Source organism: Ciconia boyciana, chromosome 16 (genome assembly GCF_034638445.1).
Source record: "Ciconia boyciana chromosome 16, ASM3463844v1, whole genome shotgun sequence".
Lineage (NCBI taxonomy): Eukaryota > Metazoa > Chordata > Aves > Ciconiiformes > Ciconiidae > Ciconia > Ciconia boyciana.
Genome location: NC_132949.1, coordinates 3,286,952 through 3,313,805, shown reverse-complemented (window position 1 = coordinate 3,313,805; position 26,854 = coordinate 3,286,952). Strand labels below are relative to the sequence as shown.

General features: G+C 48.3%; 1 protein-coding gene across 3 annotated transcripts in view; it reads right to left on the bottom strand.

Annotated features, from left to right (window-relative positions):
* The window catches only part of RGS9 (regulator of G protein signaling 9), a 35,930-nt gene extending 10,020 nt beyond the window's left edge, over positions 1–25,910 (bottom strand). For all 3 annotated transcript variants that reach the window (XR_012045405.1, XM_072881317.1, XM_072881318.1), the window contains exons 1-14: positions 25,792–25,910; positions 19,188–19,284; positions 16,456–16,506; positions 16,179–16,285; positions 15,349–15,400; positions 14,207–14,265; positions 13,736–13,812; positions 11,879–11,960; positions 11,409–11,471; positions 5,245–5,274; positions 4,507–4,568; positions 2,053–2,166; positions 938–1,053; positions 353–440 (exon numbers count right to left, since the gene is read on the bottom strand). Coding sequence is in view for 2 of the 3 variants with exons in the window: in XM_072881317.1 (XP_072737418.1) it covers positions 353–440; positions 938–1,053; positions 2,053–2,166; positions 4,507–4,568; positions 5,245–5,274; positions 11,409–11,471; positions 11,879–11,960; positions 13,736–13,812; positions 14,207–14,265; positions 15,349–15,400; positions 16,179–16,285; positions 16,456–16,506; positions 19,188–19,284; positions 25,792–25,854 (1,061 nt within the window). In the remaining variant the exon portion in view is untranslated. The remainder of the gene's footprint in view (positions 1–352; positions 441–937; positions 1,054–2,052; positions 2,167–4,506; positions 4,569–5,244; positions 5,275–11,408; positions 11,472–11,878; positions 11,961–13,735; positions 13,813–14,206; positions 14,266–15,348; positions 15,401–16,178; positions 16,286–16,455; positions 16,507–19,187; positions 19,285–25,791) is intronic.
* Between the last annotated feature and the right edge of the window lie 944 nt (positions 25,911–26,854).

The following is a 26,854-nucleotide window of genomic DNA, read 5'->3' as shown; positions in this document are numbered from 1 at the left end:
CTTCCTCTTGCACTGTTAACACACAATATAAACCAAATTTTAGCCCACTGGAAGCAAAAAAGGGTCTCTCCACTCTCCTTGTGGCAGCCCCAAGACCTTTGCTGTTCCACACCTCTATTTAAATTACATGCTAAGACCTAAATGTAATAGTGGAGAACAGAGAGGAAAAGTAACTATATAACAAAACAATACTTATGCTGTCATCTTCAAAAGCTCCTTTCCTACATGACGACATAGGGCAGCTTACAAAGAAAAGTCTCAGGAATAAATCATTTGGAGAATGACAACGTGTGGAAGAAGGTGATGGGACTTACGTACAAAGAGTTTAAGAATGTAAAATTACCACACTCACTTGTAAATTTCTTCTGCTTTTTCTTTGACCTTGGATTGGTCTCCATACTTGAGATCCTCACAGGCTTCCCAGAAACTCAGATTCTCTCCTGCGTAACAAGGATGCAGTCAGCAGAGAGCGAGGCTGAGGAAAACACAATCCCATTTATTAACTCCTAAACTGAATTTGTTTGACTCAGTATGTGTTGACTCCAATTCAGTCTCTCCAATTCTTACAGCCACCTTGAAAATCCCCTTGGGACTGAAGGAGGAAAACAGCTTTCCCCTGCTCTCTGCTCAGGGACAAATGACACCTGTAAGAGCTTGTGAATTCAGCCAGTTCCAGCTTGCCTGGCAGCAGTCCCCCCGCACAGGGAGTGCCCTGGGCTGTATTTCGTGTCCTGTGCCACTAGATGGTATTGCATGCACTGGCTGCGCAGCCATCACCTCCAAAGTCACTTCTACTGCCTTTATTTTGTGACTTTGTCATTGTCTCAGCTCACAGCATCTACTGCAAAGGCATGGATTTCCACCACTGCTCCGTCTCAGCTGTGCAATGTCCTGCTACGTGGCCTAGGCAGGGGCAAAGGGAGAGACACAGACCCACCACTGAACTCCTTCTTCAGGAAGAGCTGGAAGTTCTGCCGACCTTTTGGGTCTCGTATCAGCTCACTGAAATTGAAGGCCCATCGCTCCACACGCATTCTGGTGGGGATTTCCACTCTGCACAGGATGAAAACAAACAGCACTGCCAGTTTCATGTGGCCCATCTAATTAGCAAATTAATTAAAACCAAAATGCCCTTTGCTGGAATGCCAAGAGACTTCTCAGCACACTCTGTTTTCCAGAATGCTGTAATGAGCTCCTGAAGTCAGCCCACTAAGTAAGCCGTAATTAAACAACTTGGTACACAGTGGGATGAGGATTTATCTCGGATTTATGCTGCTCTCATTATGACAGCCCAGCTTTGCCGGAGGTTTGACTCAGTCCCGTTCTGGAGGTGGCACTGGTTGTTGCCCAAAGCTTTGCTTCTCATAAAGGCATTCAGTGAAGGTATCCTTTGGGGCTGTCTAATGGGATATTATCACTCTAACAGGATTGCTGGTCTCAAACGAGAACCAGTAATATGTTGTATGCTTCAAGCCCAGAGATGCCACTGTATAATTAGCAAATACTATCTGAATGGAAAACCAAGGGAGACCTCAGAGAAGGGATGGACCGCCAGCATGTGCCTCCAACCCAAACGCTCTCCTAAGAAAGCAGCCTGAGGTGTGCGCAAAGACCAACGGCCAGTAGTTGAACCCTGAATTGCTACACCATTGGCAGCACCTAATTTAGCAAGGTTAACGCTAAACCAAGTGCTATACCTGAGTGTAACCGGTCACATTCCATTCCTGTGCTAGTAAAAGTGGACTTCACTCATCCAAGGGGAGGATTAGACCCAATCAGCAGGGGCTGAGTGCATACTCCCATCATCAGTTTAGGAATTTTTGTAATGTTAAGGAAGGCTCCACTTGACGAAGATAATGCTGGAAGTTCAGCATGGAATATTCCCAAAAGACAGTTTCTTTAGCATGGCCAAGCTGTGTCAGAAAGCGAACGCTTCCCTGCTCATGATCAGAGACCAGCTATCATGATGAAATCAATGGTTCCCTTTTCTGATTTCTATCAGCATAAAGGTCAGTGTAAACCACAAGCTGGCAAGAGAATACAAATACATACAGTTTTGCATTGAGATCCCAGAACTCGGGGTCATCTGTTATCCAGGGGTTGCTGGGGAGACATCCAGACAGGATAGGATCATTGGAGAGGAACTGCTCAGAGTACTTCACAAGCCTGCAAGTAAACTCAACAATATCAAAATATTAATTTGCAAGCAGAATTGCAGCCAGCTCCATTACAACCAAATAAATGGTTGCACAGACTATGGATACCTTCAGAGGTGTAGCCCTATCAGCACGGGGATCTAGAACATGGCCCCTGCCTTACCAGAAAAACTGATTCATTAGCACAGTTAATCTTTTCCATTTCCCAAACAGTAACCTCCTGGTTGTCTTTCAAAGCAGTGATTTTGCCAGCTCAAGTGCTGGGAGATACAAGACCCTCTTCCATCACCTCCTTTTGCCTCTTCATTTCAAGGAAGTGGGACTAAGCTCCCAAATGGTTTCTGTCTCCTTCTCCAGCAAAATGGCAAAGGCCTGATCCTGTGCTGGTTTGTGCCACACATCACAGAGAGGAAAGTGCCAGAGAAGAGGAAAGCAAGCACTGTATTCACTCAGGGTGGGTTCTCCGCAGCCTTCTCATGGGGTGTGGGAGAGCACAGGGAGCTCCGGGAGAGGTGAGGGAGTGCTGAGGGCACATCCCAGCTTCTCCTTTCCTCCGCTCACCTACCACACAGCTCATTCCTCTGCAAATGAGTTTGAGGGCTCGGCACAAAGCAAAAATGTCTCTATCCTAGCAGGAACCAGACAAACACTTCTCCTACCTTCTAAGTTGGCCAGACTTGTAATTACAACCGATTTCACTAATGTCCTGGAATTTTAGCTTTCTCCTCCCTTTTTCATTCTTGAAAAAGTCATCTGGTTTCTGCGTTTAAAATTCCTTCCAGGCCAAACTGGTTTCATGTGCTCAAAGCTGGGAGTGCACTGTCCAAGGCATTGCTAACAGGCACCTTGGCATAGATCCTGCAATTATACAATGCTACTGCACAAAGCATACCACAGGTTTGGCACAGAAGTGCTCAATCCTGTCTTCTCACTGGAAATGCCAAGGCATTCAGCACCTGCATAATTCACTCCAATCCATATATTCTAACCAAGCTACATACCTAAACCTATCAACTCAAGTAACATTGCTCTGTCCTTTTAATGATTACTGCTTTGCAGCTCCTGCTAAATCAATGCAATGCTCTGCTGCATGCACACTATCTAGTTGCTGCTCTTATCCTCATCAATAATAATTTTATTTGGACCCAGTCCTGCAGCTGAGATGGAGATCCAAATTTCCTGAGGACTTTTTGACCTAGGTGATAGGTATTATCCATCAGAAGACTAGGACTAATGCGTGAAAAGCTCCATTGCCAAACAGTTAAGCACCACAAAATTCCTGGAGGGTAGTCAGGTGTCCCCAGCTCCAGCTCACAGTTTGGAAAATTGAGGCAGGAGAGTTTTAAGTGACTTGGGAGTCAGTGACAGATGAAATGAGCAGAACTGCTGGTGCCTTGCAAGTTGTGGTTCTCAGAAAACAGCGCTGCTTCCCAGACTCTTCCTCCCATTTCATTCATCCACCACTGTCTTCTCCCAGGGAACAGGCCTGAGCACCTTGTTTATCTCAGATTCGATATGAATCTCTGAGTGGCAATGACTATGTAAAACAGACTGGTGGTGTGGACTGCACCTCTAGGCAACTGGCCAGCACATAAGATTCCAGGTAAGAAATGCCTGTGGCAAACGCACTAATGGCTAATGGTAGGACTGGGAGCTTTGCAGTTATTTGGCTTCATCAAGCATCTTATCAGGAAACACTCCCACTGAGAAGAGGAATTGCTAATTAATTGCTTGGACGTTCATGGAGACGCGTGTGTTCCTTCATAATACAGAATAACCAGAGATTTCCCCAGCTCTGCTACCTTCTGGTGAGCATCACCATACAAGCAAGAACACTCACTGGGGCTGAATCCAGCCCAGCAGGCTGGGGACCAGGGACAGGAGGGTCAGTGTGTCTCTGCTGCTTAATCATCCTGCACAGAAACAGGCACAGGATGGACACACTGCTGCATCCTCACAATGCAGCCTCCAGGCAGCTGCTTTTCCAGACTGCAGAGCTGTGCCAGGTCCCAAGCGCCACAGTCCAGTCCTGACCAGTCTGAACACTTCTTGATTTCAGAGGGAATCTCAACCAAGAGGCTAGCGCTGCTCTACAGACATTCTTAGCAAAGCTCCCCTTAGCTCTGAGGGAGACTCTTCATCACGACTGGGACTCTGACCCCTCCTCTGCCTTATGCCTCCTGGCCCAGGCAACACACAGCCCAGACAGCACAAACAACACTGTGTGTGGCCACCACATCGATTCCCCTGACTGAGTCACCAGCTGCCAGAGCAGATAGCTTAATCATCTCATTAGGAGATGAGCGCTGAAGACTAATTAATGTGTGGACAGAAGGAAATCAGGACTTACCCTCCGAGAGAGACAGAAGATTTCACTCTGGACTTCATGATGGCCTGCTGATAGTACATGATCTGAGAGGGATCAGACACGTCCATGGTTAGGAGCGTGGAGATGTGAAGACAAGGCTGTCTCTATCTGAACCTCAAACATGCCCTCTCCCAGGTAGCGAAGCTAACTACAATACGGACTGCTTCTTCCCTAATTATTGGATGTCCAAGGAATCAGAGAATCCCTAAACCGTCTTAGTAAAATGGCTGTTTTCACTGAGCTTATTGCAAATGTCAGAAGAGCATTTTGCAATGTGCAAGTAATTAAAAAGCACTCCCCATGCTATACAAAAATTGGATAATAGCTACCATTCTAGGCACCTACAAATGCTCTGGATGATTTAGCATGTAATTATCATTGATCCTTGGCTGTCTCTACGCTGGCGCCACTGGATGTATCTCCTATGATTTCCCCACCACTAATTTTGATCTATTGGATTTTAGCCCTGTTGTCTGTCCTTGCTTGAGCCTTCCCGTCACTGGAAGAGCTGCTGGCTGCCTACAGTGGGAGGTGCAGAGGCAGGAAATGTCCTGAAAGCACATTGACCAAAAGCTCCATGGGGCAGAGACTCTGCCAGCCAAACCCAGGCGTTTTTAAAACAGCCCATCGCCTGCAAAGGGGGCTTTTAGCCCCCATGCAACACTGATATAAGTAATACGTACAGGATGAACACCTAGGAGTGAGGGAAGGACCACTTACCTCTCTCCTATAAACATCCATAGTTTTTTTCTGTAAAATAAAGAAACAAAAATCATTAAATTGGGATGGGTGCTTTCATTTGCCTTTTTTGAGACATGAAAACACTGTTGCAGGGCTGCCGTTGTGCAGTGCTCTCCAATTAATTCTCATTACAATTAAAATCAAACACAGCAGTGCAGCTAATCAGGGTATCATCAAAGCTAAGAGCATCCACACACCGTAAATCGTTCCATTAGCTGTATTTACTGTTTAGCATTGCTTCTTCCATCACAGGCTGCCTGTACGCCTTCAATTAAGGGGTTATTCTAATGGAGCTAAAATAGATTCATTTACAAGACACAGATTAGATCATTCAATATTAGCTAAAGGAGACAGGAACCAACACATTGCAAAATATAAACACCACAATTAAAAGCCTCAGAAGCAGTATCTGCTGTGCAAAGGGTGCTTACGTTGTGATTTGAATAACCCAGACTATGTTACATGTCATCCACAAATGAGCAAGCAATTGCAGGCAAGAAATTAACTGCAGGGCGTTTATTCACACAGCTTCCTTTGAAGCACAGTTACTTACTGTGTGAAATAAACTTGAAGAGGGAGAAGGAAAGACAGGCTAAGTCAGGGATGTTCCCAGCAAGCCTTTAAAGGCTTATGCAGTGTTTCAGTTCTTCATCTCCCGTTTTAGCCAACAAGATCTGCATCCCAGAATTATCCTGTCAAACTAACCCTGTGGCAGACATGGGTCTGCAAGAGTGCCTTGGTGAAGTGCAGTTTGTAAGCAATGAGGGATGAAGCATCTGGTATTGAATGCCACAGGCAGACTGCTTCTCCCATCTTCTCACCAGAGAACCTGCATGCTGAGCTGCCCCTATTCTGGGAAAGGCAAGATGCTCTCCCAGGGCTGCTTTGTGAGGGGACCATTGTGGGAACACTGCTTTTGCATTTTAACCATCATCACTAGTCCTGCTCAGGAGGGAGAAACTGTTCTCTATATGGAAAAAAAGTACGCATATTTTGCTGAAACTTGGTTGGTTTTGAGAGGGCACACTCACCATTTCAGCAGCAGGAGCCAGATATGCAGCAGATCAGCCAATCTGTACAGCACTACCATGAAGCCAGCCCGTCTGATCCTAACACAAATCTAGCCTGGCCAGTGTAGTACTAACAGAAATCCTCACTGTGGCATTGCAAGGGGAGGAAGCTTTTTCTGCTGTAAATACCATGCCCAGCTCCAAATGACTGCAGCGCACATAATCTTAGCAGGGACAAACAGGAAAGCAAACAGTAGGTGCACCAGCAGCAATGCTCTGCTGGCAACACACAAGGAACTGCGTGCGAGGGGGTAAGAGCTGACACATCAGGGGGAGGAAAAAGCCTTTGGACAACAGGATCATTGGTCAAAGGCTCCTGGGACATCTTATGGACTAAGGAACAGCTTTTCACCCTTCTCTGATCTTAGCTGCTGCACCCCTGATGCCAGGTCAGCTTCCATGTAGACACTATTTCTTCACCCCACTTCTACAATGTCATCATTATTTCAGATGGACTGTAGAAATGGAAGGCAAAAAAAATCACCTGCTTGTGCAGAGAAATTCGCTGCATTTACTGTCCTAGAAGTGTCCTCTTTAGAGAACTTTGTTTCTGTTTCAGGCCAGCTATTTCCTGCACAATAGGAGTTCGCTATTTCCTTGGGGAACCCGAGATACAAACCAGGCCCCATCAGATTTACAAGTGCCAGCTGAACTGTTCCATTTGATGGAACTTAAGTGTGGCTAGGGCATTTACTTTAGGAAAATCAACACATTAAAATCATTAGATGGTTTTAAAAAGCCCCTCATTTCTTCCTCTGTTTTGCCAACTGGGTGCCTCGGACAGGCCTGGTGCAGTGGGGCGAGGACAGGTGGATGCTGGCATAGTGGCTTGAAGGCAGCTCACGTGGTAGTAAAGTTGTGTTATCTTCTACAGGGGTCTTAGAGGCAGGCAGCACACCACACACACACGAGACAAACAGCTGGTGGGAAAGAGAAAAAGAACACAGTAAGTTAAATGTTGTATAGAGCAAGAAAGGCATGAATTAAAATGCCATCACAACAGAAAAATTATATGTGGGTGAGTAAAAATCAAAGCTAATGTCATGTCTGCAAACAAGGAAAGATTATTTTTTTTTAAAGTGCATCCTACACCAAGGATCCCCTCCTGCCATAGCCTGAGCATGTAGGTCAGCCCTCCGGACAGCTGGTCCTGGGAAAACCAGGGGGGCTTTGGTGGGGTGCTCCAGGGTGGGGAGGAGATTTGCCAAGGCTTGCACAGAAAAGGGGGCTATGGCATGAGAAGGGCTGAGCATCACTGAGTAGTGGCACACACTGAACTGGAGCAGAATCAAAGAGGAGCCCAGCACTGAACACCCTGTTGAGGGCTGCAGGTGCTGGCTGTGCTCAGCCCTTTCCAGTTCTCAAATCCACAGTAACCACGAAGGATCTCAGCTATTTCACCCCAGAGCTGCACACCATTTCATTTCCCGTTCTCCCACAGTGCTCCCATGACCAGTTTCCAGCTCCACTGCTGGTACAAGGGACCCTGAATACTCTCCATGTCCTATTGAGCACTGCCAGTTGTCCCCACCATCCTACCCATCGTTACCCCTGCTACTGACAACAGCAACGCCAAAGTGCCCTGTACCACCCACCCACTCTCCCTCATTTGGAAGGAAATAACATTTGGAACAAAAGAGTAATTTCTTATAATGAGATTAATTTTGCAATGCCCTTAACAAGTGACTTATCGCAATTACTGCGGATAAGCTCCTCAGCCCTGCAGGCTTCAAATCAAAATGGCAATTAGTGAAAGGTCTGGGTCTGTCTCGGGCGAGTGCCACGTGCTGTTAAACATCCTCCTCCCCGAGACACACAGCAGCGCCTGGACACCCTGCACGGCCTCGTCACACCCCGCTGCCACCAGCTGAGCGCTCCCCATGCGCACAGACAGCGGCTGCAAAGCTCAGCTGGGAGCCAGCCAGGACCTGCTCAAGAGCCCTGTGTCTGGAGCCCATCCACATGGCTGAAGCCACGAGCTCCTACAAGAGCTGGGACATCTGCTAATTTCCAGCTAACCATTCGCATGGACCTCCTCTGCTCTCAGTGTGGGTCTTCCTGACCACATTGTGGAGATAATGGTCATTATGTTTTTGCCTATCTGGCCACCATTCAGTGTTTACAGAGGCCATAAACAGCTGGGCAACAGCTTTTGTGTGTATGCCCAGATGGAGCTTGGAGTGAAGAACAAGCACAGGCCACTGTTATCCAGAGCTCATTTTGGACCAGGACACTGCAAATCACGCCCGCACTCTGCCCTGAATGCCGCAGTGCTCTCTGTCCATGCACGCAGCTTGGCAAGCTGTGAGGATGACCACGGGGATCCTGTGCAGAGCACCAGCCGCCAAGCACGGGGCAGCGCCAGCCCAGCTCGGCCTCCCTCCCCAGCTCACTTCATTGCAAAAACCTGTGAGCACTGCCTCTCTGACACTGCGGTGGCAAACAGCACTCCGGCAAGCACACAGCTCTGCTTCTGCATGCACAAACACCTCTTCTCGGGTGCAACGTGGGCCTTTCCCTACACGCAGCCAGCAGGGAGCCCTGCGTGCCAGAGGCAAATTCTGAGTCTAGCATAAGATCATCTCAACATGCATCTCCACTGTGCTGGTGCTTCCAGCCCAACAGCTGGAAATCAACTCTGTAACAGTCCATGTGCCCACTTTCGTTCAAATTGGTGGTCTTCCCCTATCTTGTTTATCTGCTTCTGACACTGTTATTTCAAAAGATGTGATGGATGCAGCAGAGGTTATGCATTTATCAGGCAGCCAAACGGACAGAGACCGATGAAATTAAAGGCCAGCAATTACTACAATGATCTGTGGCTGATTTGCTGCATACAACAAGCCAGGGCATTCCATTCAGTAGTGCCTGAATCTAGCGCAGTGATTTTTGGCTAAGCTAAAGCACCTTTCAGAAAGGCTCTCTGGTTACAAAGGCAGCAAAAGCCGAGTGTGTACCTGCAGGCGACTCAGCAGGCTCTGACAGTTGCCTGGTAACACTCTAAGCAGTGAGACTCGATCATGAGCCTGAGACCTGGGTAACAAAAGGCTAAAGCATCCCTTAATTAGCTGTTCAATGGATGGCTACTTCTGCCTTATTCCTCCTGCCCAACTACAACTCCTAACTCATTATAACCGAGGGATGCTCATGGGTCAGTAATAAAAGTCCCTTTCAAAGGAGAGCGATGTTTGGCTGAGCACCTGTTTATCCCCAGAGGACTCTATCAATTAGGGAGGGAGCAGCCCACCAAAGGGTCTGAGGCAAGGGAAAGAGAGATGTTCATGCCAATATCGGCTTCAAAGAAGTCATTCTGATGTCAGAAATTAATTGTCACCGGGAATATTTTCTTTCTCAGCTGTCAAGATAAAAGAAAACTAATTGGCCAACAAAGTGAAGCTAGATTGAGCAGGAACAGAGGCAGAAATCAAATAAATGGGCACCGGATTCATGCACTCATTTTCTGCTCTCACCGTTTTACCTATGTCAGAGCCAGAGGCTGGGCCCACAGAAAACATCAATAAAACTCCACACCGCCTTCAGCAGGGGTAAAATACAGCCAACAAAGCACAGTCCAGCTCAGCATTTACCGGCAGAGCTTGGGCCATCCTTTCTGCCCACCAAAAGCTGTTGAGCAGCAGGTGTTTGTGAGAGCAGCCTGCAGAAATAAAAAGAAGCTGCTAGTCCAAAGGTGACTCTATGTGGGCTTTTGGCTGTCTACTGTATTGTCAATCGTTCTTTCAAAAGCAGAAACAGGAGCAACAAGAACCTTCCCTCTTCAGCTCAGCCTCCAGAGAGGAGGCATAGCTCAGAGATCAGCTTAAAGGAGAAAGGCAGTGAAGTCACCCCGAAGCTGGTGTCCTTTGGCTCATGCCCTCCTTGGAGTCTCTGCTGACGGGAGGAATCTACCATCTCTCTTATGCCCAGGGTGGGAATTGAATGGAGATCCCTCAGCTCACTTCCTCTGTGCTACCAAGCAGCTGGCAGATGGCTACGGGCTTTCAGATTGTTTGCAAACCTAAAATCTCCTTCCACATCAGCTGTAAAACTGTGGGCAAGAAGTTGGCTTACTCCTCTGTTCCATCCCTCTCCTTTTCCTCCACTACTTTTCTCTTCTTAAGGAAAAAAAAAAAAAAAGAAAGAAAAGGCTTTCAGCAGCTGCTACTTACAGCAAGAAAAAATAAAATACACCCCAACCCTACATTTTGCTCATTTTCAGTCTCTATAGCAACAGAATACAGTTGGCCAAAGCAATTATCCTGCCTCTGGCTGTTGAGATGTTTAACGGCTGTTACAAAAATGAGAAGTTGTGGGAATACAGTGAGTGTGATCGCAGTAACATTTGCATTTAATTGCTGAGAGACACTTTGACTTCACTTCCAAATGAACAGCATTAAGTGCACAAATGCAGGATCACTTAAAAGGACCGATGGAGAAAGAGAAGAGCAGCTCCAGCTCCTCATCCACCAACTGCATTTGTCTTACTGTGGACTTTGAACCAGTTCCACCCAGTTACAGCCTCCATGGTTCTCAGTTCATTAATTCTGTTTCTTTATGGTCTAGCTATACAATATGCATTTTTAGGCAACATTGTGTGTCTCCTATCCACCACACCAACTTCTCCATCTTCTTGCCACACACTACCCTTTTGGAGGTATTCTGTCATTTTATTTTAAACCTGGATCTTTCCTCTGATCCTTTACACACACACACACACCCCCCAGTCCATTCACCACTAATAAAAAGGCAGCAACAGACATCAGGAGGTAGAGGATTCCTTAATTCAGCTTCACCAGCACAGAAAACATGTCCTGTAGCTAAACACTCACACTAACTGGTGTTGCAAGAAAGCTGACGAAGTATTTTCAAGCCAAAAGATGCTGCCAAAGCCTATTTTGAGGGCCCCACACCCCGGACAATGAGACAGCTTCAACTTCTGGCCTGTTTGGCTGTCACGGCTGAGCTGACTCGCTCAGCCTGTGGTGCCTAAAAAAACCACAATCCCAGGGACCTTGTCTGGGTCCTCCCGAACAAATTCAGTAGGTGTGAAAAGAAAATCTGTCTCACCTGGTTTACCTTATTTTCATTGGGATCCGTTACGCGGTCTAATCCATACTCTAGGACGTCTAGCGTGCCAGGCTGTTATGAACAAGAAACATTAATAGCTTCGTAACTCATTTGTTTTAAAGTTTGTGGTTCACACAAATGCATGAGGAGATGCCCGAGCCCTGAAGGGCTCCACTGCCAGCAGCTCCCAGCCAGCAGTGCCCCAGGGCAGCTTTGCCCCCTGAATCTGGCAACGCTCCCCTCTGAGCATGGGTGCTACAGCCGGACCTCCCTTCCTTGCACCTTTGAGAGCAACCAAGGAGAAGGTGTAGACTCAGGGCAGGCCTGGGCTGACCCCTTCCCCAAGGAGAAACAACAGGGTGCACAGCCCAGAGGCCATGCCCACAGTCGTACCCTTAGCATGTGAGAGTTTGTCCCAGGTGGCTGCAGGGAGGGCACCATCAAGGCACTAAAGCCACACACTGACATCCTCTACTTACAGGAGTTCGGTTCACAAGCCAGTAGGCTCTCTCCTGGCAGTCCAGGGCATACCTGTCCGCCTTCTTCCGCTCCTTTCCTGCCCTGCAAAGCCAAGAAGAGGATTTAACTCTACCAGGGGAATTAATGAATTTTGCTCTCCTAAAACCAGTGGGATGAGAAAGGAGGCACACCTCCAGTCTCCCCTGCCCCATGGGTTCCAGCCTGACTGCGCGATGCTCTGATGCAGCCTCCTGACCACATCTTACCCCGGCTAATTCTGGACTGCAGATCATGCTGTCCACATGGCCACACATGACTGTAGCTTTTGAGAAATCATCGTCTTCCTGAGCTCAGCTGGGAGCAGACACATCCTCTTTTGATTAGACAGACAGCCCTTTGGTAGAGTTTTACAGTAACAACCCGCTACTTGCGGTCAGTGCTGCTGCCTCATGTTTATCCATCTCCCGTGTCCCCAGGCAGTATCTGAGGACTGCCATTCCGGACACGTCTCGTCCCTGTCTCACAGTAAAGGGGGGCATTTCTCACAGAAATGATTTAGAAGTGGGGCCAAGCAGTGCTCCCAGGCACTAAGCCCCAAATCACCTCTACTATTAAACAGAAGAAGCACCAGCATGGTTTGGGCTTGGACCAACTAATTCTTTCCCAGACAAGTTCTGGGCACAATTTGGGACTTAGCATGGGCAAGGGAGTATTCCCAAAGGGCTGTTTGCATGTGGCCACCCTGCTGTGGTTAACAGGGTGGATGCGGGCTGTTCAGCACCAGTCTGCCCCAGCATCATCAAACAGCCTCAGACGTGTTTAATCTACTAGTTCAGACACAGTCTTGGTATCTAACTTTAAAACTGCATTTGGCATCTCCTAGCCCAAGTCTGACCTCAATTTACAAGAACAACAGTCTCATGTTTAATGAGACAGTTATCTGATGAGCTGTATTCTGACTTGGCTACCATCCCAGTGAAGACAGAAACACTGCTGAACAGCAGAGGCAGTGCCTGCTGTGCTGGGAGGTAAAAAAAAAAAAAAGGTAAAAGGAATCCACAGAAGTAGGAAAGGTCCTATCTCCAAAGGAGTAATCCCATCTCGTGTTCAATAAATTCCCTGGGATTTTGAAGGATTCAGCTCCTTAAGTCAAGTAATTTTTACTGCGTGCCTAAGTATGCACTTCAGAGTTTTCTCCAGAAGTGCCTGCTGGGAACATTTACTGCTTCTTGATTCAGGCCATTCAGTTCAGCTGTGAGACATGTGCAAGCAGTAACTGAACCAGACCAATAACAGGTCCTAAGTCCAGTGGCCTGATCCACAAATGCTCATGGACAACCCTGAGCTGAAAGAAGCTGGCTCTAATGAGGGCTTGCATGCTGCAGCATCAGACCTCGGCTTCTTCAGGGAGTCACATCAGGTGCAAAATCTAAACCTCCCCTTGCACGCTTATGCATGTGCAAAAACCATTTGCAAAGAGGCATGCGCATGTGTTGGCAGGAAAGGCACCCACCCCCGCCTGTGCTCTTACAAACCGCACCGATTCCACGTCTTTGGTGGACAAATGCCAGACGGGGAGAGAAATGCAGGTGCAGGGCGAGGGTGAGGCTTTGCAAGCAGGCGCCCAGTCATTTGAAAACATCTGAAATCCTTCACTCACGAAGTGCGAAGTGAACAAAGTTTACTTGGTAAATGGAGAAATCCCAAGCTCACATGAAAGGCAGGTTTGTTTCACAATCTTGAGGGGCACTTGCAAGTTATTTTAAAGGTGCAGTGTATGTTTTTAAACTGTAATTTAACTGTGTACCAAGACAGTGAAGCTCTGCCTCCTCATACCCTCCCTGATGATGCAAATAAGGGAACGCAAGTCAACTCACTTATACTGCTCTTTGGCCTGCATAATAACAAAATCCCACTTGTAGTTTATTTTTTGATTGAGCATGTTGTAATGTTCCTGGAATAAAAATAAAAAAGCAGTTAGTGTGAAAATTCTGGACAAGGCGCTCCCATGCTAGGGTTTTCTTGACTCTCCATAGCTCAACTAGGCCAGGCTGGCAACCAAGCCAAGAAATCTGGATTTTTCTGAACATAATCACATGAATTGCAACAGTTCAAAAATACCACTGCAAGGAAAGCAATTATCCCCACTAAAATTATCATTGACTTCAGAGTATTTTCCTGTACTGGCCACTTTTTCACTTCAAAAATTTTGGCTTTTGACATTGCCGGAGTAACACCTCATGCAACTGAAGAGGTGGTTTTTTGCCAGGCTCCATTCATTAGCAACAGAGGGCTAAAGCTATAGCAAAAGAGGGGCTTGCAATGGAACAAGTACAACATCTCCTTACCTTTTCATATTCTTCTAAAATCCCTTTCCTCTTAATGTTCTTCTTTGCTAGGTAAATTGCTGTGGAGGGAGAAGCAAATAAGCAGTCAGTTATACTTAGACCATCAAATCCAAGAATAATTTAAAAATCTACCCACATGACAAACACAGGAATCTTTGTCTGTTACAGTATCTTCCCAGGCATGAGCTCCAAGCTCAAAAAAGCTCACTGAAGAAGAATGAATTTGGTGCTTTCACTTTGTCGTTGATGCTTCACGAGCCAGTGCCCAGGCTGGGAGCAGCCACGCAGTACGGGTGGTGTGTGCCTTCTGCCAGCAGTCAATCCTCCTTTGGGAACTCAGCCAGGCTTTCATGGGTCAAAGGGTACTGAACCAAATCTTTAAGATGTTGAGGTTCTTCAGAGTTTGACCTCCAAGTTTTCCAAATACAGGCCAATGTTTTCTTCCAAGTTCTATTAAAAACATTCCAATCTAAAATGGGCTTTTTTATTTCCCCAGAAGATCTACAGCATAATGCAGATAAAAGCCACAGAGGACAATCTTGGTATAAACAAATCAGTCTGTGAACTGCACAGCCCACAGGAGCAAACCAAGCTGATCAGCCCAACTTTCATGACCAGCCCTATAATAAAAAGCATTATAAAGGCAACAAAAGATTGATATGGAAAGAGCCATCAGGAGATACTGGGAGCCACTGTGCATTATATGAAGAAAAAACTATCTCTGAATGCAGGGCTTGATCCAAATCTACAGGAAGACAGTCTTGGGCTCAGATCCAGGAACACACTTAACTACTCAGGGAAATCTAACCTTGTGTTTAAAGTCTTCCCTACCCAGCAGAGTATTTCAGATATGTCTGATGGATCTTAGTAGAATACAAGAGAAGCTTAAGCACTTTCTCTCATCAAGGCCACCACAAGGCAGTCACATCCAGAGTGTTCCCTCAATTCAGCATGACTGAGAATTTTTCACAAAATAGTATGAAAGAAAAAGCAAGGGCTGGGCATCACATGTGGACACACAGCACAAAAAGATAAACGGCAAATATGGTGCAGGACTGCGTGAACAAACACATGGGCTTGCACTACGCAAGAATTTCCTAAATTGTACATGTTTCCTAAACATGTACAATGCTATCACTTACCATAGTCTGTGTCATCAGCAGGCCAGCTCTGCGCGGGCCAGAAATAGGGGGTCTGCAGACAAACAAGCCTTTCGTTAGTGCACAGTAGCCTTGAACTCATGCCAAGAGGTGTGCAGCACCACCCACACTGGAGGGAGAGGAAAGTTCTCCCCTGCTATACTCAGAGCCTCAGCTCCTTAGCTGTGTGTCAGCTCGCACGGTGGTGCAGGCCAGCTACAGCAGGAGAATCGAGGTCAGACAACTGCCAATGTCAAATCCACTCCTGCTCTGCAGTCAGTTAATACGGCCAACCCCTCACTGCTGCCTGAGCATTCAGACTGAGATGCTGGAGCCTGATTTGGCACCATGTGGGAACCAGACTCCTCATTCAAAGTACGAACGAGGGTACCCTAATTTTCCATCCTAATGGGAACAGTCCAACCGTGAACCTTGGTAACATTACGTTATTACTCTGCTTCTTGTATATTCATTATTCAGTCTCCCCAGATCATTCTACTTTCAACCAGCAATTCCATTTGTTACTTTAAGACCTGGAAGGGAACACACATTTGGAACAAAGCACAGCTATTCTGAAGTTGAACAAGTATGCTAATTTAGTTGAAGGAAGTATCACAGTTTGCCTGTAAACTGTAATCTGACACACAGAACTGGGGGAACTGGCCTGAGGCTTCTCTGTGGATCTCTTCCTCCTTCCTCCTGCACACTGAACAATTAGCACAGCTACACAGCACGGCCTCATGACTACAGCTCCTGGGGAATTGCCCCAGCTGCCTGTTTTTAAAACTAGTGCTGAACTCACCCTCAATGGCTTTAGACAAGGTGCAACTCACTTGAAACCTGTACAGACTGCCATCTGTCTTAAGGGTAAGATTCTTTGGCTCCTGAAGAGGATAGATGTATCCATATTTGACAAACAGGTCCCCCAGGTGGAGTGCCTCTGAAAATGGAGAAGGCAAACGTTTTGATTGCACAGAAACACTGCACTGGAATTTAAAAGTGAGCTGCTACTCAGGAGAGAAGAATTCATCTAAGAGGTTTTGTCTATGGAGACCTTAAAGTTTTAAAACTCAAAGCTGAAAAAGCCTCAATTTTTACATTTCTACCCACCTTCTTCAGTGATCTGCAAGCGTCGGAGAATCCACTGCAATATATCATTACCTGTAAAGCAAAGAAAATGTCAGGTGCTTGAAATCAGGAGCATGCCAAAATCCATGGGCCAAAACGAGACCTCTCCAGTCCTCACCCCTCCCTGTGCTCTGGATCTCACCAAGTGCACAGACCCCTTCTTGCAAACATGCTTTCAAATGCACCATGCAAGAGCAGCAGAGACAAAATGCATTGCCAGTCTCTCACTGGCCATACTGTCATTCAGGCTTTCTCCTGACCAAGCAGGCATCAGTCCCTGTGAGAGGGAGCCAGAGGCAGGCAGTGACCTCAGGATGGCACAGCGCAAGACTGCAGAAGCACAATGTGGCCTGAGCAACACTTAAACCCTTATCATTGGCTTAGAAAGCACTTAAGCAATGCAACAGGTTCCACGCCCAGTGAAGGTGAAGTGCCCCTTGCTTTGCACCATCTTGTCTTGAAAGATTCACTGCAAAGTATCTCCAGATTCACAGAGCACGGTCCTGTCTCAGTTTTAGTAAGAGACCAGTGACCGGTCCTCTCGAGCCCTTTAAGAGACACGACTTTCAGTGCAGAAGGGATGTCTGAGTCTCAGATCCAAGTTGTAGTGGTCACAGGACATATCAAAGGGAAACAAGATTTCTGCATTCACAAACACTTAATCTCTCCCAGTTCTTTTGGTGGGGTGTGGCCAGTCATACCCATAGTCAGCATAAACCTCCAGCAGTTTTAGTTTTATGTTCTGAGGGGCAAATATCATGAACCTCCTTCCATTTAAACAGGGCAAAAATGCACTCATTCCCTGATCAACTATGGGTCTTTTCCTCCAAATGTCCCCTAGGATTGCAGATTGAGGTGTTGACCTTTCTTGACATTGCAGTGATGACTTAACTTTCTAATAGGGGCTCAGAGCTCTTATCCTACCGCCTGCTTCCTGAAATAGATGAAATTAAAGGATTATCTCATCACTCATTTCTAGACAGCTCTCTCTGTAAGCATTTTCCCCCAAAGGTGTGCATGTAACACAGAGGTTTATTTGCCTTTTCTGTTGTAAGCCATTTTACTGACACTGAATTTAACTAGTTAGTTTCCTGCATGTGAAGAGCCAAGCTCTCTTCAGTGGATCTGTGTCCACTGCTCTAATGTCTTCACCATTCCCTCACTAAACACAAATCAGTCTCTCTTGCAACACCCAGAAGCCAATCAGTGTATATGCAACTTGTGCAGCACTAAAAATAGCATAGTTTAGAGAGCGATGACTGCCATGCAAGGAGACTGTAACTCCCTTGCCTATGAGACATTGACTAGAATTTATGACTTATGCAAGAGGGAACTTGTAGCAATTCTGGTGAAGGAACCTGAATAAAGCAAACAGCACGCAAAGAGGATGAGCACCAACAGGGCATCTTCCCTCCATACCATCTAGCCACGGACTTTTAGGAAGTGGTATTTTACATTGGTCAGACATCAAGAGAAGTACTTGTTCACCCTGCACTTAATTTAGTTGGCACGTCATCATCGGTATAGGGGAAACTTTTCTGCAGTGCTGCCTTAACTGTTCACCAACAGCTAGGGAAGGCAAGACCAGATCCTTTGCAGATGCATAGCACTCCACCAAATTCACCTGCATAATAGCTATATAAGCCAGGATATGGTTTGTACTGTAATGCATGGAGGGTGCTGCTGAGAACAAGCTTCAGATGTCGTCCAAGTTCTCCTTACCCTTTCATTGACTGACTGTACCCATGGGCAAGTTACTTCATCTCAGTGCCTCTGCTTCCTCATTTAAAAAAAAATTGGGGCAAACAACACACAGGGCCTACCGGGCTTTGCAAATACAGAGGGGAAAAATTAATCTATTTGGCTAAGTTGTCTCCTGAGTTGCCTGGAGCAAGCTCACTAGTTTCAGTGGGAGTTTTTGTTCCGGATTTCCAAGTGCTGCAGAAAGACCAAAGCAGAAGGAGGAAACTTTGGTACAGTACATGTGAATATTTATAGTGGAGGATGCCTCACAAGAGCTTTTGTAGAGGCTTGGAGAACAGGGGAGCAGAGGTACCGATAGTGCCTTGTGAAAGGAGCTAGCAGGCACAAAGGAGACTGCGGTAAGAGCTGCCTGTAATGCCATACGTGACACAGCACAGCTCCCTGTCTGTTCCTTCTTCAGCATGCTTGAAGGAGGAAAAGCTGTCATTTAGAGGCAGAGAAGTGGGTTGAATATTTTGTTCTTTTCCTGCATACTGAAGAAAAGTTATTATTAGCAGAAAACGTTAAAAGGAAGACTAATTGTTTGTTGTTCGTTTCTGAAGTTCAGTCTGACTCCAGTCTGCCTATTTTAATCGGATTTTAATATTTGTCCTTATTTGTGATCCAGCCGCACCAGGAATACGACAGGTCTGGAGGCTGAAGCACCTATTCACCTGTATGCTAAGAGAAAGCAAGGTCACTTGAGTTAAACTCATGTGAGGCAGCTAAAAGCACATGATTATCAATCTTTGTGTCTCTGATTCAAAGAGCTAGGAGTGAAATGAGACACGAGTGAGAATGAGATAAAGGGAGTGGGTATGTCTCCAAGGATGTACGGCAAATATTTTTGGGAACGCAGGCTCCAGCATGCACCCAGGCAGTGGTAACCCTGGGGTGGCCATGAGGTCCACATGCAGCTTTTCTTTGATGAACTTCCTTGGCCCAGTCCCTTCCCCTGGTGAAGCTCTTACCAGCCACAGCATGTGGGATGTTCGTGATCATCACCCTCTGCGTCTGCATCTTGATGCCCATATCTGGATTCTGCATCTCCATCATAAGCGCTTCAATCTGCAAAGCATGGCAGGGATGGGACGTATTACAGGAGTGGACAGCAGGGAGCCCCAGGACCACCGCAGCTCTGGACAGCATCCCAGAGGGGCGTGCAGGGGCCTGCCACAGAATGGATACAATGACCACAGTCATCTCCAAACCTCCCCTTTCCATCAGAGGTGCCACCTCCAAACCATGTCAGCTTTCACACTGACTCACAGTATCACTCCTTGTTACAGAAGACACACACACAAACAAGGGACAGGATGTAACCATTCCATGAGAGCTGAGCTAAAAAAAACAAATTAAAAAAAAAAAACAAACCTCTGCTACCCATAAATGTTCTTCTCTGGCTCAGTGGGCTATTTGCTGGGTAGTAAGAAAGAAAAGAGGGGGAGGAAATAAAATCTGTGCTTCTGTTGCACAAATACCCCAGCTGTGCACAGACTTCTAGATACTGCACCACACACCAAGAAAATAAGCAATATTTTGGCTGAAGACCAAATAGCAAAGGTTCTGTTTCTGGTCTGCAGATAATAACCAGACAGGACTTTAGAAGAGCAACAGGAAAAGCACACCGCTTTGCTTCAGGGCTGAGCAAGAAGCTCAAACACAGGGGAGATGAGAACGGCCTGTCCTTTGAGAAAGCACAGCCACCACCCGAGCCAAGGCTTCAAAAAGCTGTCCAAGGACCAATTACAGCGGGGACCAGAATTTACATGTGGGAAAGCAGACTGCAAACACAGAAATAGACCCCGGCTCATAGGAAGGAGGTGCCCAAGGGACTCTCCAGCCATTCCTGTGGATGGCTGCACCCACCCACCTGGGGTCTTAGCCCCGTCTGTGGGGATGGGGCAGAGACACGCCACCCGGAGCAACGCACCCTCCTATCTGGCAACATCTCCCGCCTTTGATTCCTGAGGGATGCTGATGACTTGTTTATAGACTCACTGCCTAAGTTTTTAACAGATCATGTTACGGAGGATGAGTCTCGCCCTCAGGGCCAGACTTCTTTTATTTCTGGTTCCCAATTATATTTTTTTTCTTTTTTTTTTCTTTAAAAAGATTAAGATTTTCAAAGGTATTTTCCTCCTATTATATTTGACTTCCTGCTAGCACTGTCCTAAAAGTGCAAGAGCCTCCTGCTTGCACTCGGGATCCTCCACCCAGACGGGTGGGGTTGGGCACACTCCTCATCTTGTTTTAGATTATCTGAGTGCTGTGAGAGCATTGGCTTTGTGGAAGATGCTCTTCTTTTTCTCTTCTGCTTCCAGAGATATTAAATCAAAAGTGGTCCAACAGGACCAATTTGGTCTCTCTGCACATTCATTTCAGGCGAGGCTTTAGCTTTTTAACTAGGATTAGAGGATTTAATGAGTGTGACTTGATGACACTCACGCATAATGAAGGGTATTGTCTTCACAGGCACCACAGTGACTTTGGTCCTAAGTCTTGCCAAGTTCAGTGAGGATTTAAGCCTGTAGTGACAGGATGCACTCTGGGCTTGACAGTAAAAATGGATTTTCAACTGTTTTTAAAGCCAGTGTCAAATTAATACTAAAGCGGAGATGCCTGGTAAAATTTCACACAAAAATTTGTATAAATACTTATATAAAATATTTTAAAATAGCAAAACCAGACCCAAAGCAATGGAATATGAAGACTTTTTTAGACCTTTTAACTGAACCCCTAATCTCAGCCTCAGCAAGTTCAAGGTTGGGCGTGGAGCGATGCCCATGTAGCTGCGTGAGACAAGGCGACGCAGGACGGTCCAGCAGGCAGGACGCTAATTTAGGAAACTCAGATTCAGTTCCCTCTAAGCAAACGCGGGTGATCTTGGGGAAATCACCTACTCTCTCCGTAACTGTGTGTCTGCTCCACAGACTGCGCCTCGTCAGCACACAGGGATACTGGGAGTAAGCACAGTACTGCTCATCATCACCACCACACTGTAGTGCCATGACCACTGGGCAGGTCCCACCAGGCTCAAGCAGGACTTGCTCCCTGCAAGCAGTACAGCACACCCTGCCCCAGCACAGGGCTGCTGTTCCCTCCCCAGTGGGCTTGAGAGGCAGACCTGTACCAGCCGAGAGAGAGGAATTGGCTCAGAAACCCACACAGCCTCCCAGCACAGCATGTTCCTTTTCTTCAACGAGCAAAGAGCTGCAGACTCCTGTTGCGTTCATACCCCACCAGGCTCCTCTTGTCATTGGAGAAATAACGTATTAAAAAGAAACAAGATGAGCCAGGGAGCTGCTGTCGGGGGGTGCCTGCTGCTCTGCCTGCAAACCATACACTTTGCTGATCAAAACCTCAGCCTGTCTCTTCCTCTTCTCCTAAGGGAACACTCTGCTGATTACAGGTTGCTGGCGATTAGGAGTTGCTATCAGCACCAGCCTGCCAGCGGGAGGCCAGGAGGGCTGGTTAAAATACATTGGGAACATTTGCTTGCTTTGCTAAGGGCTCTAGCACATTTTGTCACGCTTTTGGCCAGGGAAGCACTGTCTAATTTGAATTTTGTAGAGCCAGAAGCCACTTCCTGACATTGGTTGACAGGTGGAGATGTGCGCTGAAGTAAATATCAGTGGAGGACTGCTAAAGGAGCCAGGCTCTGGGGTGAGCTCACCTCAAGCACAGAGCCACCATGAGGCATGAGCCCCACCGAGGTCTCCCTTCAGATCAACCAGAATCTCTGCACAGAGGTGCCATCACCCCGAAAGCCACAGAAGAGACAACAGGAAAACTGTCTGCCCCTCATCTGATTGCAAGAAGCCACCAGGTTCACTCAGTGCAAAGCAAAACTCAAACTCACAAATGATAAGAAAAAGCCTCCCTGCATTTCAGGAGCCCGTGGGAAGCCCCAGGGAAGGTGAGGGTCCTGTCTGCAAAGGATCAGTGATTGATAAGGTGCCCATGGTTCTAGAGGAGGAGGATGGATCCAGCACGGATGCTCTCCCATGGGAGGGAGCAGTGGGGGCAGATGACTGCTGATGGATTGCTTGGGTGAGTCACCCCCGGTGCGTTTCTCATCCTTGTTTCTCTGAGCTTTACCCTGTGGGCACCCGCCAGCTCCCCACGGTCAGGGCATCCGCACCGCAGAAGCGTCACTCTCCATGTGCTGAGACTCTGATGTGCAACAGCAAAACACTTCCAAGGTGAGGAGTTCAGCCCCTCTCAGCATCAACCCAGACAGAGGCATCTTTGCTTCAGATGTAAGAAAGACAAATTTTCCCAGCAGGGTCTAGCTCACAGCCGAGTGCCCACTCCTGGTGCTATAATTAAACATTTGCTTTCTCCATCGTGAATATTTGCCCAGTTCTAGCTCCCCTCACTGCCTGGTACTATTTGCAAAGATCATCCCTCCCTCCTCTGATTTCCAAGGTAGCAATACAGTCCTTCATCACAACTCTGGCCTTGGAAGGCTAATTCAATTGTTTTCTAGGTCTACAACTAACAATCCTGCTTTACACATTCATGGATGATCAGAAAAAAGAAGAAATGAAAAAAAAATCATTAGCTACCTAAAATTTCCTACTTTCTCTTAATTAAAGCTGAAAGGAGGAGGCCTGTTCCCACCCAGTGCACAATGACCCCACACCCAAAGGAAGTAAATCTGTGAATGGGGAGGGCAGGGCTGTAGCTGGCTCTTTCCACATGCTCCCTCTTCCCTCACTGTGCTGCCGTCACCTCTCCGACTGAGCCTCCTACTTAAACCCACACAGCAGCGAAACCAAACCTAAGCACAGTCCCGCCCGGCCGAGTACACTGCCTCTCACCAGGGCTGCCTGGAGCACATCACGCTTGGTGCGATGCTCTGCAGAAATGCGTAGCACCAGCATCTCCCTGTCTGGAATAGGGAAAGGGAGGATGGGATGAGGCTGAGTTTGGCTTAAGGCTCAGCTCCAGCCATATCCAGGGCCTCACTTAAACAGAGAGCAGGACTCTGATGGATAGCTCCTTCCAGCAAAAACACAATTCAGATGCTCACACACCACAAGAAACATCCAGGTAGATGAGGGCCAGCAGCTGCTGGAGAGTCTAAGCCTGGAGAATCAAGGCCAGGCTGAAGAAGCCCCCAGCCATGCAGATCCCAGGCCAGTTCCTCCCTGGTTGCAGAGCTGCCTCAGGAGGAGCCATCAGGGACCAGAGTAAGGAGGAGGCAGAGGAAAAAGGCGAGTGACATCCGTCAGCCCTACCCACGAGGTATGAGTCACGATGCAGCCTATGTGGCACAGCAAGGAAAAATACACAGCCCAGCAGCCGCTGGAGAGCACAACCCTGCCCAGCGCTGCCTCCTGCTTTGCCAGCTGATGCCCAACGGAGGCCAGATCTTGGCTGCTGGGGCAGGCACAGGCACCAAGAGCTTGGGCTGAGTTAAGCTCTCCTAGCATCTGGCCAAGTGCATATAGCCAAAATGCACTTCCTCCTGTCCCAACAGACTTTTGTGCCAATATTCTTCCTACCAAGACAGTTTAGGAGGAGAAAAAAAATAGAATAAAACAACCTAAGCATTAGTCATGGGTATTTCATGGACTAGCAGGCGTTACAGGGGCTTGGAGGGGGCTCCCCAATTCCCCTGTGGTTCGGCCACGAAGACCAAGCTCTACATCCAGCCCAAGTCATGCAGAGCAGCCTCACAGCAAGTACATGGCACTGCCCACTGCCCCCAAAGCAAACCCCTTTCCTCTCCCCCTGTCCGATGGCAGGATTGCTGCGGTCACAAGCTGCCTGCTGGAGAACCAGCACACAGAGACGCATCGCAGCTGCAAAGGCACAACAGGGCCAGCAGCCTGACAGCACGGCAGGAATTCCTCCGTGCGGCTGGCGCAAACCCACGGTTACAGCTTATGTGACAGTTTGAGCACAGACTTAAGCAATTAACAAAGCTTCTCTCTAGGATTTTAGCTCCTCACAGATCTAAGCCTGCAAGGTGCTCACTGGATGCGTGCCGAGCATCCTCAGCTCCCACCACAGGCAACCAGTAAAGGTGCTCAGTATTTCAGGGGAGCTCTGAGGACACGGCCGTCTGCATACAGACCACGCTGCCATGTAACAGCGGAGGCTCCATCCATGGCTTCCCTGAGGTCTGAAAAAAACAGAAGAGGAATGAAAGCAGAGATGAGAGCCAAAGCCTTTCTGCTGACCATTCGGGAGCTTCCTTTCCTCGTGCTTACAGGTCTTAGACTTGCAAAGCACTAGAACTACTCAAACCCTCTCGCTGCTCACAGTGTGAGTAGCGCACGCTCCATAACACTGCTTCGCTGTATTTTAACAGATCTTCCCACCTGAGGAACTCAGAGCACTTTGTAAAGACTGCTACGCTCCTGCAGAGCAGATAAAGCACAGCTGCTGGAGGTTGTTTTCTCAAAGCACACAGCTTCTCCTCTGCACCCCCGCATGCAACTCCACAGAATATCACTCAGTGCAGAATTTGGCCCAGAGTATTTCCTTTCGCAGGGCTCCCCAGCCAAATTTACCTTGAAAGACACAGCACCAAAGCAAATACCTTCTTTATTTCCTCTAGTGTAAAAAGTACAGCGCTTGTATTGTCAGGCTCATACCTTAGCACTGAATAGCCCCAAATTTCCTCCCTTTTCCCCCTGGAATCCTCCTCAGGCCGTGGGCGTTGCAGGAGAGATAACGACTTGAACAGCAACTGGCTGACTGTACTTGTCACTGGAAATTCAGCTAATTCCACTCAACAGGATAAGCCACAGGCAGGAGAAGTGGGTGGGAGAAAAGCTAGCTTAACAGTCTGTTTTTTAAAATCTTCAGATACCAGTTATACTAAAACTGGCTACGTTTTTGAATGAATGCTACAGAAAAAAAAACACCAAATGCTTTACAAAATTACACATCACACCCAAAAGCGTAGGCATACATCTTCCCACTCTTTCAACTGTTTCTGGTCACAAATACGCTCATTTCTGAAATAGTGGAAAGAGGCAGAGAGCAGACAGTTGGCCATGATACATCCTCCAAAAGTGGGCATCAGGTAGAAGCACTGGGAACGCGTGCACTGGACTGACCGTGGCCCAGAGCTGAACTGAGTGGCCTGGTGCTGCAGATTATGGTTTTTCCCCTGGGAAATGACACAGTTTTGAGGGTCTTTGGGCAAAAAGATGGGAGAGGGAGAAAATGTGTCAGGAGAATAATTCAGCTGAGGCTAAGCTACGAAAATAAATAAAATTACAGTTTTATTTCCTCCGTGGCTTCTGCACACGTTGCCCCTCAAACCCCCAGCCTGAACCTCGGAGCCAGCAGGGATCCACGGGCCTCTGCAACAGGTCGCAGCCTCAAACCCGCGGGGATGGGGCTGTCACTCCTCAAACCCCACACCCCCAGAGGGGCTCCGGAGAGCCGTGGCCGGGCAGGATGCTATGAACGGGCGGGTCCGCCCACCCGGAGCACCGGTCAGCGCTGCCCCAGGCACCGCATCGCCCCGCCCGGACGCCGCCCCGACGTGCCCCCCGGTGCTGATGCCCAGAGCGGTGCGGCTGTCCCCCGGTGCTGCTCAGCCCTCACCTTTTTCAGGAAGGCCATCCGCGGCCGGTGGCGCTGCCCCTGGTCGAGCCGTGTGACGGTCATGGTGCCGGGCCGGGCAGCGCGGCGGACGGAGCTGGCTGGCGGAGCGGCGGCCCCGGCCAGACGCACCTGGCTGCGACCACCCGCCACCGCCTCCTCTCCCTGCCGGGGGAGGCGCCAGCGCTGCGCGCCGCAGCCAATCAGCACCCGCCGCCCCACGCTTATTTACATGAAGGCGTGGGCAGCGCGGCTGCCGCCTCGGGGCGCCAGTGGGAGCCGCGGGGCCGGGGCCGGGGCCGGGGCCGGGGCCGGGGCCGGGGCCGGGGCCGGGGCCGGGGCCGGGGCGCCGATGGAGGTGTAGCCTGGTTCTGGGAGGTGCTGGGTGCCTGTAGCTGTCCGTGTGAACCGAGCTTGGTAGTCACACTAGAAACGGTCCTTACAAAAGGAGGGTGTTTGCGCAGAGCAGGTGGAGTTAGGGAAGGGGAGGCAGGAGCTGGCAAAGCCCCCACTTACCGCTCCCCTCCGGAGAGAGGAGAATCCCTCCCCAAAACACTCCCAGTCTGGAGCCAGGGTAAAACAAGGGCGCTTAAGACTAAGCTGTTGTGACTGAGTGTCGTGCATGTGCAAGAGGTAAGCAGTGCTTCAGGCATCTGCTCCTTAAAGGCCACCAGCCTTGGTCAGCTCAGTCTAGCTCAGCTGCTGATGCAGGAGCCGGCCGGGTGGTTTTGGGGGAGTCGGTGGCATTGCCATGTGAGGAAATTGTGACTAACAGCGACCAGAGGAACACCACAGGGTGACAGAGTGCTTCCTCACGATTGAGCTGTCTCATGCCAGTGGGTGGGGGAACAGTACCTGACTGGCAGCACTGGAAACGAAGAGCTCCGTTTCTCTGTTTTCCTCAGAAAACAGTGGAATTTCCTCCTGCTGCCCAGGGCTCGGCCAGCCAGCACAGCCAGGCAGGAGGAGAGGGCTGGGTCCTCACTCATGCAGAATCTAATTGTGCCTCGGCTCGTATGAGGCATTCTCAGGAATTCCTGCCAGCCATGGGGGCATGTTGCCTTTT